Source organism: Patiria miniata, unplaced genomic scaffold (assembly GCF_015706575.1).
Source record: "Patiria miniata isolate m_02_andy unplaced genomic scaffold, ASM1570657v1 HiC_scaffold_1, whole genome shotgun sequence".
NCBI classification, from domain to species: domain Eukaryota; kingdom Metazoa; phylum Echinodermata; class Asteroidea; order Valvatida; family Asterinidae; genus Patiria; species Patiria miniata.
The window spans coordinates 10151239-10172397 of NW_024037047.1; the positions used below are offsets into that span (position 1 = coordinate 10151239).

At 37.7% G+C, this 21159-nt stretch overlaps 1 protein-coding gene across 1 annotated transcript; it reads left to right on the forward strand.

The window, feature by feature from the left end:
- The first annotated feature begins 805 nt into the window (after positions 1-805).
- On the forward strand, positions 806-16512 carry LOC119722878. The gene is made up of 5 exons (XM_038193279.1): positions 806-882; positions 11057-11128; positions 13774-13885; positions 15000-15155; positions 15642-16512. Exons 1-5 carry the CDS (start codon positions 873-875, stop codon positions 15889-15891), a joined length of 600 nt encoding a protein of 199 aa, XP_038049207.1. The 5' UTR covers positions 806-872; the 3' UTR covers positions 15892-16512.
- The last annotated feature ends 4647 nt before the right edge of the window (positions 16513-21159 follow it).

The following is a 21159-nucleotide window of genomic DNA, read 5'->3' on the forward strand; positions in this document are numbered from 1 at the left end:
AGAAGAAAATGAAGATGAATGCTTTCAAGCCAGAGAAACCAATATGAGGCAAGTGGCACAATTGTCAGTGACTAAGAAGCATGTGTATGTCGAACAAACCGGAGGGTATTCTTTAAGAAAAAGGACTGAACAGAAATCTTCAGCAGCAAAAAGTGAAAGTGTAACAGAGAAAGAAAAACATGAAGGAAAAGATGGGAAAATGAATGTAAAGAGATCAAAGACAGAGGGTCAAGGAAGAATTTGAAGAGGAAACAAAGGTCATGTTTAGTTGAACCTTCAGAAAAGAAAATCAAGGCAGAAAATGAAAACTGTGTAGATTTAGAACCTAAATGTGAACAAGTAATTAATAGTATTGCTATTCAGGGTACTTGTAATCAAGATCATCCCAAATTTCGCCATCGTGGGAAGCAATGTGTTCCAAATAGCTTATGCGCAATGATGTACAGTCAGATAAAGGAATTGAGGACCTGGACAGGCAGTGATATGGATTTGATTATCAATACTGGTGATGAGTTGTATGGTTATTTATCTCAGAGTTGTACAACGAACAATGATTACTTGTTGATAAATGAACTGCCTACAGAATTAGATGCATATAACAAACGTTTTCACATTGACATATCATGATCAAGTTATTGGTGCATTTAGTGATGATTTGAATTTACAAGAGTTCCAAATGAATCCGCTCAGTTGTGCTCTTGAACAGACATTGCAAAGGTACCAGGCATGTTTTGTATGTTTTCATGGAAATACTTTTTGTGTAATTTCCCAAAATCATAAGTACTTCATTTTTGATTCACATTCCAGAGATTGCAGTGGTTGCCTAGTGAGTGAAGGTAGAAGCCTAATGAAATGCGCTCCAACATGGCAAGATGTACACAGGTATTGCACTAATTTGGGTAGATCAATGAATGTGTCTGATCGTGAACAATTTGAAATTACAGGTGTGAGTTTGTTCATTGTAGATGATGAAAGTATCTGTGAAGAGAATGTAGTTGGCATTAACCAGAATGAATGGTTCGATTTCTGTGTCACTGTTGGAGAAGAAATTTAGTTACAAGTATAAAGAAAGAAATGAACAAGAATTCATCAGCACATTCTAAGGGGATCAGTAGTTCATGTAAGTCGGGGAGTTGAAAATGTCAATGAAGGTAATAATTCTAAAGATCACTGTGATGTTGAAATGATGGAAGTATCTACAGTGAGTGATTTTAGATTTGCTCCATTATCATCTGAACATAAGGTTGGATTGTGTAAAATGCTTGGAGTTGTCAAGACTAATTCAAAGTTTGATGGAAAGTATGTACAGTGTGACAACATTGGGCAACCAGATCATTTGAAGAGAATCCAAGGTGACAGGAATTGTTTTTTTCAGAGCTGTATCATTTGCTATTTCTGGTACTGAACGTAATCATATGAGATTGAGATTGGCCACTGTGAATCACTTGTTGAAAAACGCTGATCAGTACAAGTCCTTCTTGCATCAGGGATTCTGTAGTGTTGAAGATTATGTTTCAAAGAGAAGAGTCATGTGTTCTGGAATTTGGGCAACAGAATTGGAAATAATATGCTTAGCACATATGCTCCAGACTGACATATATACTTATAGTGGAAGATGGTTGATATTCTCTGGACAACATGGTGGACTGGGTGTTGTGACATCAGCTGCTGAAATATATCTCAACCATACTGGTCAAATGCATTATGATGTGGTGTTGTCAGTTCATGACTCTGAATTAAACACCTGTAACAGTAATGAAGAAAAACATGATGATGTCTGTGTCTGGAAAAGTGAGGTAGATGTAACGTGTCAATTGGCTGATAGTAATGCAGTGTTAAATATGAATGGAAAAAACCAGTCTGTGAAATCAAACAGTACCAGACATGGAGGAAAGGTGAAAAAAAGGAAAAGTCGTCCAAATTTGCGCTTAAAGAGAAAACTCGACAGAGAAAGAAAGAGAGAAAAACATAATGATAAAGATAATAACATTTCAGATATGAAGACAGATTTAGGAGAAGATGAAAACCAGCCAAAGAGAAACAATAAGAGAGCATATGATAAATTTAAATATCATGCAGATACCAAAGTCAAGAGAAAGATGAAATATTGTACAGACGATGACTATCGTAATGATCTTCTCAATAAAATGAAATTGAAATACGATGAAGACATCGCATTTAGGAAGAAAGTAATGCAAGAAAATACTAGAGCTATGTCTGTTCGATGAACAGAACATAGGGCTTTTCAGTATTTTTTTTGGGGGGGGGGGTGTTTTGTCCATATGCAATTAGATACCGTAGTTAGAGGACTAAATTCTTCACATACATGTATAGGACTTCAAAATTTACACCTTTTAACGTGACGTCACATGTCCCGCAATGACGTCATCGTAACACCACCATAAATCCCATGAAAAAAAGTGTAACATTTTGTTAGCGGAATAAAATCTTAAAAGTAAAAAAATCATAAAAATATCAACCGATAATGTCATGACGACGTCATTTCAAATTTTGCATACCTATCCACAAAGTTTCATGAGGATGGGAACTTATCTGTTATATGTGTTTTGGAAATTTGCGTTTTTGATAACGTCATCGTGACGTCACAAATTAGAAAAAAAATGTGTATATATACCTATTACCTAACAAACAAAATACAAAAGGAATTTTGAATTTTTCATGTTGCGTTCGTGAGATACGGTTGAAAGGTACAAAAATTCAAAAATTCATAAAAAATTGCACGATTACGTCATCATGACGTCACCTCATTTTTATCTATAACACATCGCAGTCTACCGACACACCGAGTTTCAACCCAATCGGACTGACTGTTCTGTAGATATACATGTAGGACTTCAAAATATGCACGTTTGTGATGACGCCACGTGTCCCATGATGACGTCATCATAACAATACCTGTCAGTCCACATTTTTTTTATTGTAGTCTTGATGTGCATCAAGTTTGACGTTAATCCAATGAAACAAAGTGTAAAATTTTGTAAATGCAACACAATTTTAAATATTTAAAAAATCATTAAAAATCAACCGATGACGTCATGGTAACATCATTTCAGATTTTGCATACTTGTGACACCATCTAATTATCCACCAAGTTTCATGACGATTGGGCCTTCCCTTATATTTTTTTTTTAAAATGGCATTTTTGATGACGTCATTGTGACGTCTCACTTTTTTTCTAAATTTTTGGCAAACACGTATTACCTAACATTGAACATAAAACAACAAGAATTTTCAATTTTGCATGTTGCGTTGGTGAGATATGGCTTAAAGCTCCAAAAATTCAAAAATTATATTAAATCGCATGATGACGTCATTGTGACGTCACCTCAATTTTAACCTACAATGTATAACACATCCCGGATTACCAACATACCGAGTTTCAACCCAATTGGACTTACTGTTCTGTAGATATAGGCCTTCCAAATATGCACGTTTGTGATGACGCCACGTGACCCATGATGACGTAATCATGACGTCACTCTTCGAGACACAACTTCACTATAGGGTCTTTACCTGAGATAAGTTTCATTCGAAAAGACTTTGTTTTAGGTCAAAAGTGGCGTGTACCAAAAACGTGTACAAAGTCAATGGGATTTGGGGTGGACCCAAAAAGATCAAAAAGAAGAGAAAAAAAAATCAGAACAAAAACAAAGGCTTTTCTCGCTGTTCAGCGAAAAAGTAAAAAAAAAACAAGTAATGTCAAATATCAGGGAGATGAAAGTTATCGAGTGAAAGTATGACAAGCTAAGAAAGAAGCAAGTAAAGTCAAATATCAGGGAGATGAAAAGTATCGATGGAAAGTAAGACAAGCGAAAAAGAAGCAAGTAAATTCAAATATCATGGTGATGCAACTTACCAAAATAAAGTGAAGGAAGCAATTAAGAAAGCAGGGAAACTTAAATATCATAGAGATGCAGATTTTAGAAGGAAACTTAGTGAAGCAGTTAGAATAATAAACTAGAGCTGTATGTCTGTTTGCAAACAGAACACAGGGCTTTTCCGCATTTTACAAATATTTATGTTTTGTTGGTCCTTTTGCAGTCACTTTTCAGAGTGCTTCATGCAGTTAAAGGTTGTTCAAAACACTTAGAATAATTCATAAAATATAATTTTATCAAATGACGTCACTTGCTCTGCAATGACGTCATCGTTAAAACCCTTCTCAATGTACATTTTGTCATTGTGGTTTTGGTTTGAACCAAGTTTTAATGTCAATCCGATGAAAGAAAGTGTGCAATTTGTGGAAGCCGAATAAAATTATAAATATCTAAAAAATAATAAAAACCAAACGATGACGTCATTGTCACGTCACTTCAAACTTTGCATACTAGTACCATTATCTACCTACCCACCAAGTTTCATGACAGTCAGACCTTTCCTTATATGTGTTTTGAAAAATAGCATTTTTATGACGTCATGATGACGTCACACATTTTTTTAAAAATTTTGTGCGAATACCTATTACCTAACAGACCTAATACAAAAAGAATTTTGAATTTTGCATGTTACGTTCGTGAGATATGGCTAAAAGGTCAAAAACTTCAAATATTCATATAAAATCTTGGGATGACGTCATCATGACGTCACCTCATTTTTTACCTATAACACATCCCAGTCTAGTCACATATTAAGTTTCAACCCAATCAGACTGACAGTTCTGTAGATTTATGACTTCATAATATGCACGTAAATTTTAAAAAATCAATAAAAAATTAGGTGATGACGTCATCATGACGTCATAGTCTTGGCATAATTTCCGTATGAGGGTCTTCCTTGGCTGTAACTTAACATTGATGACGATTCCAGATCGCCAAGTTATAGAAATGGTGGCTTGAAAACGTGTACAAAGTCAATGGGCTAACACGTGTACAAAGTCAATGGGCTAAAACAATCCCACTGCAGAAAAACCTGCACCTTTAAATATGTGATTTGCCTCTGAACTGAAACATTTTTATAAAATATTACTTGATATTCTGACTCTTGGAAATATTTTGAATCAAATGACAGCGCGAAAAAACACAATTTTTCTGTCCTTCTCATAGTAATTCTTGGCCGAAGTTCAGAACTACTCAGTAAAATATCAGTGTTGTATAGGGAAAAGACTTGTGGAAAATATCCACTGCAGAAAAACTGCACCTTTAAATACGTAACATAGGGCTTTTCGGCATTATGATTTTTTATTATACGTCCCTGACTATGCGCATGCATGAACATAAAATCTGTCAAAGTTATCCGAAAATCGGCTAAAACGGTCACTGTGATGTGGAAAGGATTTGACCTCAGCAACACGTGCTCTGCAGGCTGACTGACATACGATGTAACGTACGTGTATGTAATGTACATATAGACGTTCTGTGCATGTTTTAGAGCAGAGGTATTGTCAACCTGAAGTTTTAAGCGTGCGCAGAGCGTGTCCGAGTTCGCTTATTGCCTCGAAGCTTTGAAATGCTTTAGACCTACCCTTAAATCGACAATTAAAGTAAAAACTAACATAAAAACTGCCATGGTTGATTTTTCAGGAATTTTCAAATGAAAAAGGGTCTTTCTATTATAACTTCCGGTCTGAAGTGGGTCAAGGTCGTCATATACACCAATATTTAGGCGATTCCTACAAACTTCGCCACAGACATCTATTCAAAATACATTTTTGCAAATTTTCAACCTGTCGCTAGAGGGCGCTCGAAGATTGCATGACGTCATTGGTAGATTATTTGAAGAATACTTTTAGCCAAGAGAATAACACCGTTAAAAGCAAGTTCATATCTATTACCATTTTCAAATAATAAGCCACTTCCGGTTTTGGCCTTTTTCGACCGGAAGCAAGGGTCACGTGATTTCACACACTGAATGAAATAAAGACCTCAACCTACTCTACCATTTTCCGGCAACAGAATGCCTCGGACGCGTACGGTTGATTTCTTATGCATTTTTAAATATTAAAAGTGTCACAATTTAATTGCCTATAAATACACACCGGATGACGTCATCATGACGTCATCATTCCACAATGTTGTTTGAATTAGGGTCTTTGCTTGGACAAAGATTGGTGCAAATGAATTACTGGCAAAGAGTCAAAAATGCCTTTTGAAAATCAACAATTTTTTCACAATTTCTGTGTACAAAGGCTATGGGAAAAATTAAATATTAAAAAATCTATAATAAATCACTTGATGACGTTACCATGACGTCACTCTTTGGGACACATCTTTGCTATAGGGACTATTCCTGTGGTAACTTTCAATGATGTATGACAAAGATTAATGCCAAAAGTGGCACTGAGAAAAAACGTGTACAAAGTCTATGGGATTTTGGCGACAAAAAGAAATTTAAAAAAAATTCAGAACAAAAAGAAAGGCTTTTTGGCAAATTTTGCGAAAAAGCCAAAAAAAAAATCAGAACAAAAAGAAAGGCTTTTTCGCAAAATTGCAAAAAAGCCAATAAAGCAAAATACAATGCAGAGCCAAACTACAGACACAATAAAAGGATTACAAATAAAACTAGAGGTCTATGTCTGTTTGCAACAGAACATAGGGCTTTTCCTCATTATGATTTTTTTTATCAATAATATGCCCTGAATATGCATGAACATAAAATCTGTCAAAGTTAGCCGAAAATCGGCTAAAACGGTCACTGTGGACAGGATTTGACCTTGGCAATACGATGTATGTGCGTGTGTACAAGGTCTTTGCTTGGACAAAGAGTGATCTAAATAAATTACTGGCAAAGAGTCGAAAAGGCACTTTGAAAATCGACAAATATTTTTTAATTTTTTGATGACGTCATCGTGACGTCACTTCGAACTTTGCATACTAGTATGATTAACTACCTACCCACCAAGTTTCATGACAATTGGACCTTTTCTTATATGAGTTTTAAAAAATCGCATTTTGATGACGTCATGATGACGTCACACATTTTTCAAGTTTTGTGCGAATAGCTATTACATAAAAGACCAAATGCAAAAAAGAATTTTGCATTTTGCATGTTGCGTTCAGGAGATATGGCTAAAAGGTCCAAAAAAATTAATATTCATATAAAATCTCAGGATGACGTCATCATGACGTCACCTCATTTTTAATCTATAACACATCCTGGTATAGCCACATACCAAGTTTCAACCCAATCGGACTTACATTTCTGTAGATATAAGACTTCACAATATGTAGGCCTACGTAAATTTTCAAAAATCAATAAAAAAATTAGGTGATGACGTCATCGTGACGTCATAGTCTTGGCATAATTTTTGTATGAGGGTCTTCCTTGGCTGTAACTTTGATGACGATTCCAGATCGCCAAGTTATAAAAATGGTGGCTTGAAAACGTGTACAAAGTCAATGGGTTAAAAATCCAACAGCAGAAAAACTGCACCTTTAAATACGTGATTTGCCTTTAAACTGAAACATTTTTATAAAATATTACTTGATATTCTGACTCTTGGGAATATTTTCAATCAAATGGCAAACGTAAAAAATACGATTTCTTTTTCCTTCTCATAGTAATTCTCAGCCGAAGTTCAGAACTACTCAGTAAGATATATCAGTGTTGTATAGGGAAAGACTTGTGGAGAAAGCTGTGTACAAAGTCTATGAGAAAAATTAATTATTCATAAATCCATAATAAATCACTTGATGACGTCACCATGACGACACTCCTTGGGACACATCTTGGCTATAGGGACTATGCTTATGCCAACTTTCAATGATATCTGACAAAGATTAATGCCAAAAGTGCTATAATACGTCCCTGTCTATGCGCATGCATGAACATAAAATCTGTCAAAGTTAGCCGAAAATCGGCTAAAACGGTCACTGTGGACAGGATTTGACCTCAGCAACACGTGCGCTGCAGGCTGACTGACATACCATGTATGTGCCTATGTACAACATACGTGCATGTACATGTACATTGTGGACGTCCTGTCCTGTGCATGTTTTGAAGCAGAGGTATTGTCAACGTGAAGTTTTAAGCGTGCGCAGGGTATGTTCGAGTTCGCTTATCGCCTCGAAACTTTAAAATGTTTTAGACCAACCCTTCAATCGACAATTAAAGTAAAAACAAATATAAAAACTGCCATGGTTGATTTTTCAGGAATTTTCAAATGAAAAAGGGTCTTTTTATTATAACTTCCGGTCTGATGACGTCATTCGCCTAAAACTTCACACACGCACTTCGCATGTCTTAAGTGGGTCAAGGTCATCATATACACCAATATTTAGGCGATTCCGACAAACTTCGCCACAGACATCTACTCAAAATACATTTTTGCTAATTTTCAACCTGTCGCTAGAGGGCGCTCGAAGATTACAAGACGTCATCGGTAGATGATTTGAAGAATACTATCGGCCAAGAGACTAACACCGTTGAAAGCAAGTTCATTTCTATTACCACTTTCAAATAATAAGCCACTTCCTGTTTGGGCCTTTTTCGACCGGAAGCAAAGGACATTTATAATGAGAAGAGAGCAACTTTGTGATAATAAAAATAGTAGTAAAGATTTTAGCAGCAATGATGAGAATTGTGATGTTGTTGAAGAAACAAACAGTGACGTAATGAGTCAATTTTCAGATACTGAGGAAGGGGTTATGGAAATCTTGATGCTAAGGAAAGTATGAAACAGATTGGATATGCATATTTGCAAAATCGTGAAGTGTCAGCTCAGGAGGCAGTGTATCGTGTCTGTACTTTTAAGGTTGAAAGAATGCTCAAGGAAATTAGAATTCATTCCTGTTGGAGAAAATCCTGTTAGGATGAGTTTACCATTGAAATTGATCCAGGATAAATCAGATGAAGATGATGAAAATATTTGGATGCATAGCAAGATTGATAGATACAATGCACGACCAAAGATGCATGAATTTGATGAAATGTGTTTAGTTTCATTCTGCTCAGAATACAGAATTTTGTCAAGCACTGAAGCATTGAAAGTATATAGAAAGGAAGCCCACAATGTAAACGTTCATAAGTCACAAAATGGTTTAGGATATGTACAGAAGCGTACTCGAAGTCAGTGTGCTGTCATTAAATATCCTAGATTTTCTGTTTCAAAGTGCCCAGAGAAATATTATCACAGCATATTTCTGCAAATTTTTCTCCCTTATCGTGTTGATGCACAATTGAAACCTCCTCACTTCAAAACCTATAAAGAATTCTACAAGACTGGCAGTGTTAAACTCCATGAATATGACTATAATGTACAACTTGTAAATTTAATTGTAGATACTAATCATCAGAAATTTGAGGCTGGTATAGAATCTATGGAAGATGTTGAGCAATATTTGCAGCAGTTTGGCTTTCAAGAAGATGCATGGGCTTTAATTTGTCCAGAGACTGAATCAGAAAGAATTGAGTGTGAAAATGAGAAGGATCTAGTTGTTCAAGACAGTGAAGATGAAGGTGCTATTCCAGATTTGAAAGATAATCAAAAGGACAGTACAGGGAATTGCATTGAGTACCAGTTGCATAGAATGCCCAGAGATGAAGTTGGGTCTTTCATGAGATTGTTGAATGTTAAAAAACGTGAAGTTTTCTTTAAGATCAGAAAGTGGTGTTTAGATAAAGTAAATGGAAAAAGTCCTGAACCTTTTCATGCATTCATAACTGGAGGAACTGGAACAGGCAAGAGTCATTTGATCAAGTGTATTTATAATGAAGCTGTGCGTATACTAGGAAGATTAACAATTACTCCAGACGATGTGACTGTTCTGCTCACTGCTCCGACTGGCGTTGCTGCATTTAATATCAATGGACTTACTTTGCACAGTGCTTTGTCAATACCAACTGATGTGTCGTTGCCTTATCAACCGCTTGGTGATGAAAAAAATAAGTTCCTTACGCAATGAATTAGGTCAGTTACAAATTCTTATTATAGATGAAATTTCTATGGTTGATCAGAAAATGCTGTGCTACATTCATGGATGACGATGACAAATCAAACAAACAAGAAGTCAGTGTCCTTTTGGTAATGTCAATGTGATTGCAGTTGGTGATTTCTATCAGTTACCTCCAGTGAAAGGAAAATCATTGTGTCACAACACCATTGAATCAGCATTATGGCATGACAATGTCAAGAAGGTTGAATTAAATGAAATCATGAGGCAAAAGGATGATAAGAGATTTGCAGAGGTTTTGAATGAATTGAGGGTCAAGACAAAAGAAGATGCTTTATCTGATGAGAGTACTGCAGTGCTGCAAGGTTGTGAAACTGGAGAAGATTGCTATGATGCCATTCATATTTACCCTACAAATAAACAGGTTGACAAGTTCAATGTTAAAGTGTTACATGATAAGTGTGCAGAATGTATATGCATAGAAGCAAAGGGTTTTCAAAAGGATGGCAGTGGCAAAATGAAGCAAAGAGGAAACACTTTAAAATCAACTCACACAAGTCTATGTAAATCATTGTGGATAGGTGTTGGTGCACGAGTTATGTTGACTAAGAATATTGATGTGTCAGATGGATTAGTCAAGGTGCATTTGGAACTGCGAGTCATATTGAGATGTTACCTGATCAGTCTCAGCCAGAATTCATCAAAGTCAAATTTGATAATGAAAATGTTGGATCCAAATTAAGGAGAGAGGCAGTGTCACTAAATGATCCCAATTCTGTTGTGATTAAGATTCAAGAAGAGTTTATTGGTAAGAAATGTGTAAGAAAGCAATTTCCATTGAAGCTTGCATGGGCGTGTACAGCACATAAAGTACAAGGCATGACAATGAGTAAATCTGTAGCGTGTCTAAATCGTACATTTACAGCTGGTCAAGCATATGTCAGTTTGAGTCGTGTCACATCATTGAATGGTCTGGTTATTGAAGGATTTGATCCCAAATAATATATATTGTGATAAATCAATCACTCATGCGTTAAGTCAAATGCCTGCATTTATTGAAGATGTTGATTTGAATCTTAACCACATTGCAACAACGACTTCGACATGTACTTCTATTATCTTGCATAATGTACAAGGATTGAGAGCCCATTATTTAGACATGAAACGCCAGCGTGAACTGATTGAATCTGATTTCATCTGCTTAACAGAAACATGGATTGAACCGGATGAAGTCATTGAATTGAACTTAGAAGGATTCAAGTTCTATCATCAAATCCGAGGTATGTCATATGATGATTCTATGAAATTGTTACAGCAACAGAGTCATGGTGGTGTAGCAGTTTATGGCAAACAAGACAGGTGTTTTAGTCGATTGAGTTTAGCTGTACAGAATTTGGAATACATCGCATTTCATATAATTTCTAGTATGTCTGTAGTAATAGTTAAGGCTGAAACGATACATCGATATATCAGTGCATCGCGATACATTCGTTCACGATACGATATATCGGTACGAATGTTTCATATCGATATTTTTAATAATAATATAATAAATAACAGCGGCAGCGCACTGAACAAAATTGCAAGCAACTGCGATGCATGAGAAGCACGAAATGTAAAAATAATAATGCGAGGAGTTGAAGTCTATACCTTTCTGAGCGCGCGCACGTGAAAAGTTCATGCGGACTCTCCATCATGTCCCTTTTCTTCAGGTGGTGCAGGCATTTCATGTACCGTAATTTTCGGAATATAAGCCGCGGCTTATCATTGATTTTGCCCATGAAAATGTTTACTGCGGCTTATACGCAGGGCGGCTTATACGCCGAGCCTTGAAGAATAAAAATAAGATTCACATGTGTATTTAATGTACTGGTACAAGAAGAGATGTGTTGCTGAAATGAATTATCAATTAATAAAGTTATCAACAAACCGAAACCAAAACCGAGCGGTAAAAAGTACGATGATCATGATCTCTTAGACGCTTGCGACCAGCCGTACGTGATACCATGGAGGATTCCTCCATCGTGAGACTAGTGCAGCTGCTACCATGCAGCATGCTTAATTCCCCAGCGGACCACACCATTTGTGGTAATGAAGGGGTGGTGTTCTTTCTTGGGAACAATAATTACCAATATTTCCGCTGATTAAAGGGAATGTACAACATTTGCTTTTGCTGCAATTTTCAGACATAAATGGATTTGGAGGATTAGTATGTTATAGCAAATATTGTTACACTGACTTGTTTCACATTTTGGGTTCGTAAATGCTGGAAAAAAACAAGAAAACCAATCATATTCTTGTAGTCTGGTTCCCAGACCCCACTTAAGATGAAACGGAGCAATTTATAGACTTTGGGAAATTGTACGATCAGAGAATCAGTCGAGCAGGCGTGTAGTCTTCACAGGTGTGTAATCAATTACAAGAAAATGCAGACGAACTAAATATGAAACACTAGGAGCACTTTTTGAAGAAAGCCAGTTTTCTCCAATGCATGTCGGCCGTCCAGCGTTGGAAAAATACAGTTTTTCTTTAAAATGTCAGCACACCAGGAGCCACAACTTTACAGGATGCTTTAGACTGCATTCCCTAACAATCAAGTAAGATATTTCGTGATAATTTGATCGTTTCGTTTTTTGATGTTTGCAAATGTTGTATCTTCCCTTTAATTTGTACGCAATAAAAATTACTATGTATTTCACTGACTAATGTAAGGAAAGTATGAGTATATTATGCAGTGTATTGTACAACAAACTATCACCAGCTGAACCTACAAGTACAATGACAACATTTTGGAACATGTTAAATATTAGAGCTTGTAAGATTATGTAATTTTGAATTAATGATAGATCTAATATATCGATATTTGAAAGATCAATAAATAGGATCTATTGTATCCAATTTTATTTCTTGCTTTGTTCTTTGTCTCTGTTTCTCATGTGTCTCTGTCCTCAAAATAGAGCCTTCTAATCTTATTATGGGTTAATTAGTTGTAAATTACATGCTTTATTCATAAGGATAAGCACATCATTGTTTGGAGTATGGTGAGACCGCCTGCTCCGGCAGTCATGACCAAGTTGGTCATTCAATCAGGAGGATCGCATGCTAATGAATACGATTCAGATCCAGACGGTCATGTTTAACGCGCTCCTGCGATACGCCTTCAGACCAGGGTGACCGTAAGGTCATGCCCAAATTCTGCTAAATGCACTTCAAAAATCTGTCAGATTAACAAAAAAATCTGTCAAATTCCCCAGAATCACTCGATATACACTATAAACACTTAAAATCACATGCAGGTGTTGTAGTATTGCCTTAATTAAGGTTCAGATTACATTATAAACAATCTGTAGTCACATAAAGATGTTATGAAGTTTCGTAAATTTCAGGCAAAATCCGGTTCCAAGTGAACCTCAGCAGCTAGACCAGGCAACCTGTCCCATTATGCAAAGGTTTGCTTGAATAGATTGGAGCTTTTTTAAACAAATGTACCATGTTTTTTTCAAATTTGCTATATTTTTCTGTTAAATATCCACATTTGGAGAATTCTGCCAGAAATCTGCAAAAAAATCCATTCTGTCAAATTTTCTGTCGAACTTTTTTTTTTTACGAAAAATTCTTTCAAATTTAGCCGAAATTCGGCTAAAACGGTCACCCTGCCGAGGACCAGTTGAGGGCGCTCTTATGTAATAGTGCCTCGAACATGGAGCTTGTATAGCTCTATGGCCTCGAACCACAATCTGCATTCATAAGATGCGCCTAAATTAATGTAGAGGTGATTGGGAATGACACGTTTTTCAGTACTGTTGCAGTCCTCTTGGGTTAAACAAAATACATGCGGTTAGATTCGCAAGATTTCATTTATATACCAAGCCTGTTGTATTTAGGGATAATGCTATCCATAGTTCTATTTTATGTGCCACTACAGGGGGTGCCCTACCGGATGATGACGTCATCACACTTTTTTTGTCTGGCACTCTACACTGTTATACTTCCTCGAGGAGTTCTGAAGAGGATAACCACCAAGTACCAAGTACCAAGTACTGAACACTTTCATAATTTATATATCTGTAGTCAAATGCTTCTGTTTTCGAGTTCAATTTAATTTCTATTTCACTTCTGGTAACACCGGAAGTAAAGGTCAAACGGTTCTGTACCCGGGAAGAAGAAATGTTGCTCAAGGCACCGTCTACAACTTCATGAAAAAATGAACGTGATACTCCATTTAGTTCAAGAGATATAGCTCAAAATATTTTGTCACAATTTGCCCTTAAATTGCTTGTAATTTGATACCCGATGACGTCATTGTGACGTAACACAAGTTATAACATCTTTGTAAGATGGTAGAAATTCACACAAGGTTTTGTACTCTTACCGTAAACCGTTGGGAAGAAATGTTTGCTTTGTTTTCATTTCAGGCTAACGTCTTCATTTTGAATTCACCTAACTTTGACCTTCCGGTAGACCCAGAAGTAAAGGCCAAGCGAGTTTACGCACCAGACAAAAAATGTTTAGCTATTCATGGTCTATCTGATAACAGAATACAAACATCATTGATTATTTAGTTCAAGAGTTATAGGTGAAAGTAATTGGTCAATTTTTCAGCTAAAATCGCTTGTAATATGACACCCGATGACATCATAATGACATCAGTGTAATATGCACCTCTTAGGATGAGGGTCGATATATTGAAAGTTACAAGTTCCTATCACAGAGGTGTGAGTGACCACTGATAAAAATAGCTGAAAACAGCTGGAAAAGGTGTAAAAAAGCTGAACTTTGGAAATATCCTTTACTTTTGTACACAGCAAGTGAGGAAAAAAAGCTGCAATCCAAAACAAAAAAAGCTGAAATCAGCTTTAAAGCTGAGATGTCACATCCCTGCTATCATAAACCGTTTTGGAGAAAACCCGCGGAAACGTGCTGTACGGAAAAAAAAAAAGAAAGAAAGAAAGATTAATCGTAACAGATCCAAAGAGTGGTCGGGTTGTGCCCGACCACTCAATTAATCGCAACAGATCCAAAGAGTGGTCGGGTTGTGCCCAACCACTCAATAATCTATCTTGAGTGAAGCACATTGAGCTCATTCCTGTTGTTCGTGGCTTATTCTAGGCCTAATGATTGCACCAATAACATAATCTCTCCCTTTTTCAGTGATGCAGAAGAACCTGCACCGACATATGACAAGGTTTTTGATGTGTTCTGTGGAACTGTGTTGGCCCAGAGATCATCGATGGAAATGACTGATCTGCTGAAGTGCTTCATAGATATAGCAAGAACATCTGAAAACAAGGATGCTTCCAGATATAGGTGAGATTGTGAACTGTGGAGTTATAGAGAGGTTTGAAAACATCAGCTGAACAAATTGCATAGTCTGCTTTAGTTTTCGCCATTCTTTCCATTTCTTTAGGATACACACAAAATGTAGTTTGTTTTCAACAGTGAAAAACTCTAATCTCAAGTACAGAATTTGTCCTTGTCATTGATACAGTATTTATTTCATATCTCACAGGAATAAAAATTAAGCATTTCTTAATCAGTTACAGACCATAAACTTATATTTTATCACAACATGGGCCTACACCAGTCACAGTTTATGATGCTTTGCACTGGAGAATAGAGTTGCCAACAGTAACCATTTGCTCCCCATCCAAGCATGGGGATGGAGCTTTGACAGAAATATATGCACTTGGTGGGTGCATTACTGAAATTACACTATTTTCCTTTTCTCTCTCTGTTATGGCTCAAATCACTTCTGTACAGCACTAGCATTCATTATTTTATTTTCATTTTCAGAATGCTCTACCTTAAACGAAGACTGAAGGAGAAGTACCCACAGCTTCAAAGCGCCCAGCTAGCGAGTGTGTCTTCATTGACAAATCTGATGCTGCACCACCCATTGAACAGTTGTGGTCATCAAGTTCTGAATCAGATACTTCATCATTCAGTGAGATCATTTCACCAGTCAAGCAGACACAGACCTCTCATCTCCAGCCTCACCTCCACAAGTCGTACTTATCTGCAGCGACTGTGCGTGAGGAACTGAGGGCCTATAGTGGACTTGATATTGAGTGGTCACCCACACCGTCTGAGGTCGATGTAAGAGCTGCTGAGACAGTCGTCCCAGTCGTGCTGTACAGGGTTGTAGCCACGCCGGGCGGCGGCGGGCGGGGCCGCCCAGCTCTCAAAATCTCTGCCCAGCACTCAGGGTAATTTTGAGCCTGACCGCCCGGTACATATTTCAGTCCCCGAGTTGGTAGAATTTCTGAAACATCTAAAAAATTCAAATGTACTGTATGTCCATATCTTTAGCAATTAAACACAGCTGCATGTGTGTTTACTGCAGCGCGGCCCAGATTTCGGACACGTATTTTGTTCGGCCTATTTTCCGAATTTTTCCGCCATATGCCAGTTTCATCTCTGTAAGGGTACACAAATGTGCTTACAAAACCATCTTTAGATTTTTTCTTAATTCTGTTCATTCATCTAATACTGATTTAGAATAAAAAACAGATGACCTTGTATGAGTATGGAGGAATAATGAGACAAATGTTGTTTCATCCTGTGTTCATCTTTATTTAATGATAATTCCACATTTTACAAACGCGAATTACACTTTATAACATCATGCATCAAAAACCTGATTCCCCCCCCCCCCCAAAAAAATCCTGGAGCTGGGGGGGGGGGGGCTTGACCCCGCCGAGGCGTTGCCCCTTGACGCCTGGCTGTGACCCGCGAGAGCTCCTCTCGCTACGCTTCGCCAAAATATTACCCGGCACTAAAGTCTGCCTGGTGACAACCCTGGTGCTGTAAAATGTGATGGCATGGATGACAGGTTACTCAGAGGAACCAACACTTGAGAACTTTGTTTGTGTTCCTGAGGACATTCACCTGAAACTCCTGTCCATCCTACAAGACATTGTATACCTTCAGTCTAAGGGGAAAAACCAAAGTCTAAGTCCTACTGTTCCATAATATTTTAATTGCTTCATCTCCAAATTTAAAAGAATTTACTGATTTTACAAGGTTTACGCAGTACTTTTTTGACTGAAGAGAGGTGCACGTGGCAACATGTAAAGTAAATGGTAATATCCATTAACTGCAATAATCACCGATTCTATGTACTGTAGTAAATCCCACGATGGGGGACAACTTGGTGTTGTCAGCTTGCACTGAATCAATGGTGTGGGATGTGAATCCCGGATCAGGGAGCAGTAGGCCTTGTCCAAAAATATAACACGCCAACTCTTGGTTGTTAAACTTGCTGTCTCGGTTTTATTAAGGGAATAAATGTGTGCTCTGGAGGTTTTTATCACTCTGTTTAAGACCACTTAGAGTCTGGGTGCTGATAATTACCCGAGCCGGAGGCGAGGGTAATTATCAGCACCCAGACTCTAAGTGGTCTTAAACAGAGTGATAAATACCGACTGAGCACATATTTATTCCCATTCATAAATACCTAGTATAATATAATAAGACCACTTAGAGTCTGGGTGCTGATAATTACCCTCGCCTCCGGCTTGGGTAATTTTCAGCACCCAGACTCTAAGTGGTCTTAAACAGAGTGATAAAAACCTCCGGAGTACACATTTATTCCCTTAATAAAACAGGACCCTGGCTGTACTATGTGATCATGGAGGAATGTCTCTGAGCTAGCTGTCTAAGGAAACAATCCAATCACACAGCAATTACAATTAGGGCCTAAACAAATACATGAAATAAGTGCTTGAATAATCTTGCAGTTCAGTTGATTAAAACAATCAGTAAACTAGAGGTTCGCGTTTGTTGTTACAAACGCAGAGTGGTTGGGCAGGCAATCTGTTCATTAAACACTGCCGAGTTGAGTTATGAATATGTTTATGTAAGAACAAAGAATCAAGAAGTAAATCCTTTCCAGTTCAATCAATTATGTTGTTTCAAAAAATGCATCTTTAACGGTGTGATTAATTTTAGTAAACATTCTCTGTACTCATACAAGTTATTTCTGGCTTGATGATGTCATTATTCAAAAACGCGGGGAAGTGGATACCGATTTAGTTCGCAGTGGATAAATGTTCATTGTGAAGCTAAATATCGTAAGGAATTATGGAAAATATAATTGTATGTATTCGTAACACCTGACGTCCGGTTTGATGACGTCACAGTATTTGGAAGCAAAACGTGAACATTGTAAGGGGTATCGTTATTTGGGCTACGAAGATATATAATATGAATCAAATGATAGAATTAAATTTAAAATATTATCGTTTTCAAATTCTCATAGAAGTAACTTCTGTTCCGATGACGTCATGAATTTGGAGCCTTGCCAAAGTATCTGTGTTTAATCAAAGAATATCAACGGGCGATTTGGTAAAATTTGAGCCTATCATTTTCAAATTAAAAAAAGCAAACACTATTTTATGTGCCGCTAGGTGGCGCCCTTTCGAATGATGACGTCATCACACTGTTTTTTTTGCGTCTAACATTCCTCACTGAACACTTTCATAATTTATATACTATGTGTGTAGTAAAAAGCTCCCACTTTTGAGTTATATGACATTTTTATTGCACTTCCGGTAACACCGGAAGTGAAGGTCAAGCGGTTTTATGTGTGGGTACACGAAATGTTTCTCACGGCATAGTCTACAACATCTTGAAAAATGAACACGATACTCTATTTGGTTCAAAAGATATAGCGCAAACTATTTTGTCAAAATTTGCCCTTAATTCGCTTGTAATTTGATACTTGATGACGTCATGATAACGTAACAAAATTTATAACATTTTCGTACCATGGTACAAGTTCACACTATGTCTTATGATCATACCATAAACCATTCGGAAGAAATTTTGCCTTGTTTTGATTTCAAGCTAACTTCTTCATTTTGAATTCACCTAACTTTGACCTTCCGGTAGCCCCGGAAGGAAAGGTCAAGCGACTTTGACTTTAAATCAAAAATGTTTATCAAGGTATTGTCCATCAGATCACAAAATATGAACGTGATCGGTCATTTTGTTCATGAGTTATAATTGACGGAAAATTGTCATATTTTGACCAAAGATCGCTTATAATTTGACACCCGATTACGTCATCGTGATGTCAGAGTAATATGCACCACTTGGGATGAGGGTCGATATATATTGAAAGTTACAAGTTCATATCATATACCGTTTAGGAGAAAATCCGCGGAGAATTATTGTCCGGAAAAAAAAAAGAAGAAAAAAAGACCCAAACAAAGAAGATTTATGAGAACAATTCCAGAGAGAGAGTGATCGGGTTGTGCCCGACCACTCAACTACATGCAAATGCTGCGCAAATGGCCCACAACACAATGTTTGATGCGTAAAAACAGTAAAACATTTATAGGGCCGTACGCACTGGCCACACAGACGAGGTAAAAATGACGGAAATGGGTCAACTCGTACCCAAGTTAACTCGTACCCAAGTCAACTCGTACCCCAAAATTGACACCCAAGTCAAGTCGTACCCGAGTTAGGTCGTACCCGAGTCAAGTCGTACCCGAGTCAAGTCGTACCCGAGTTGACTTGTACCCGAGTCAACTCGTACCCGCAGCTCAAAATAGTTGCCTATTTTCGAAAAGAAAATCAGTGAAACGAACGGAAGATCGGAGGGATATGGCCGGTTGTCCGTGCACGGTGACATCGTTTGTATGAGGGGCCATCCATGTCTTTGAAGCACCCTCTTTATTCGTCAATAAAAGTGGTTGCGCGCAACCAAACAACCAATCATGATTCAAGAATAGCAGTGTAAGTTAAACTGGAGTACCTATTGAGGGCGCGCTGTGTCATGTGTGTTAGCGCTACCCGGGAAAAAATGGCCACTGTTCGCGGGATACAACATGATCATTCTCATTTTCTCGATCATTCAAAGACAAGATTTCGAAATATCTGTCGGATCGTAACAACAGGAGACGTTAGTCAGACACGGGTGGCTCAAGCAGTACAAAGGTTGGCAAAGAAGAGGATCCATTTTTGCAGCACACATGTTTAATTTTCATTGTGGGCTAGGCTCGACTTAGCCCCACTATAGCCCCATAAATGTGGCCTATTGACTGCCTCCGAAATATAGGCCACACATCCACATACATGGTACAAAAACGTATTGCACTTTGCCAAATTTTGATTTTTACATTTAGGCTTAGTTTGTAAGTTTTTTTTGCTTTAGAAGCATACTCACCCTCTTTATTAGACCTGTGAACGTGGCGTTGTATACAACGCCACGTTGTTGTGTATTTTAAAACCTAGCGAAATCGATCCGACATACATAATTCCGTATGGGTGTTGAGTACTCACCTAGAAATCTAAATTTGCCCGTCCGATTGTTTAGGCTGTGTAATTTCGACGAAATTTCGCCCATCAGTAAAGACCCATACGAATGTGTAGAAATTTCATTTTAACCCGACAAGTGACCCTGACAAATGACCCCGGATCGGACGAGTCGCTTGGACAGATTGACGGCTGTTTCATGTCGCAACCCCGAAAAAAAAAACCCGCACCCGATTGGCTGCTTGGCTCATCTCGTGTACGTGTGCGCGCGCACACGCACGTGGGCGCATGTGCACCCGCGTGCGGTGAGAGAGGAAAGGACTTGAAACTTGTCTAAAACGATGTCTCTTTTAGCTGCGACAGTAAACAGCCGTCGAATTATACGAAGGACGGTACAATAAAACGCAATGCGCATGCGTCACTTGGGAGAAAATGGCAGCTAGCAGGACTTCATAAACCGGGGCCAGAATTTTCCTCGAATTTCGTCAAATGCAAGTTTTGATGTACAAACAGATTTCAAGACAGCTTCATATGTGAGTACTTATTACATTTGCAAAATAACGTCCAGTGTGTGTAATGGAGGGAGTCAGAGGGACAATTTCGCCAGGTTCTGAAATACACAACAGCGTGGCGTAGTTTACAAACCACGTTCACGGGTCTACCTCTTTATAGGCTAATCAGAAAGTGCTGCCTTTTTCAAATGCTATTTTTCTTGAAATTTCCAGATTCATTTTCACACGTTTGCGTAGACACGCGTGAACGTGGCGTTGTATGAAAATATTCTGTCAAATGTAGCCGAAATTCGGCTAAAATGGTCACTCCATTTTAGTAACCACAGATAACAATAGAGTGTTTTTACTATAGACTGAAGCGTGGCTATGTATATAGCCACGTTCACGGGTCTTACGTTTGCGTATCAAAATTTCAACATGAAATTTCACAAAGATTAGCCATCTGAAAAAGGCAGCACTTTCTGATTAGCCTATAATAGTATAAAGAGGGTGAGTATGCTTCTAAAGTAAAGAAACTTACAAACTAAGCCTAAATG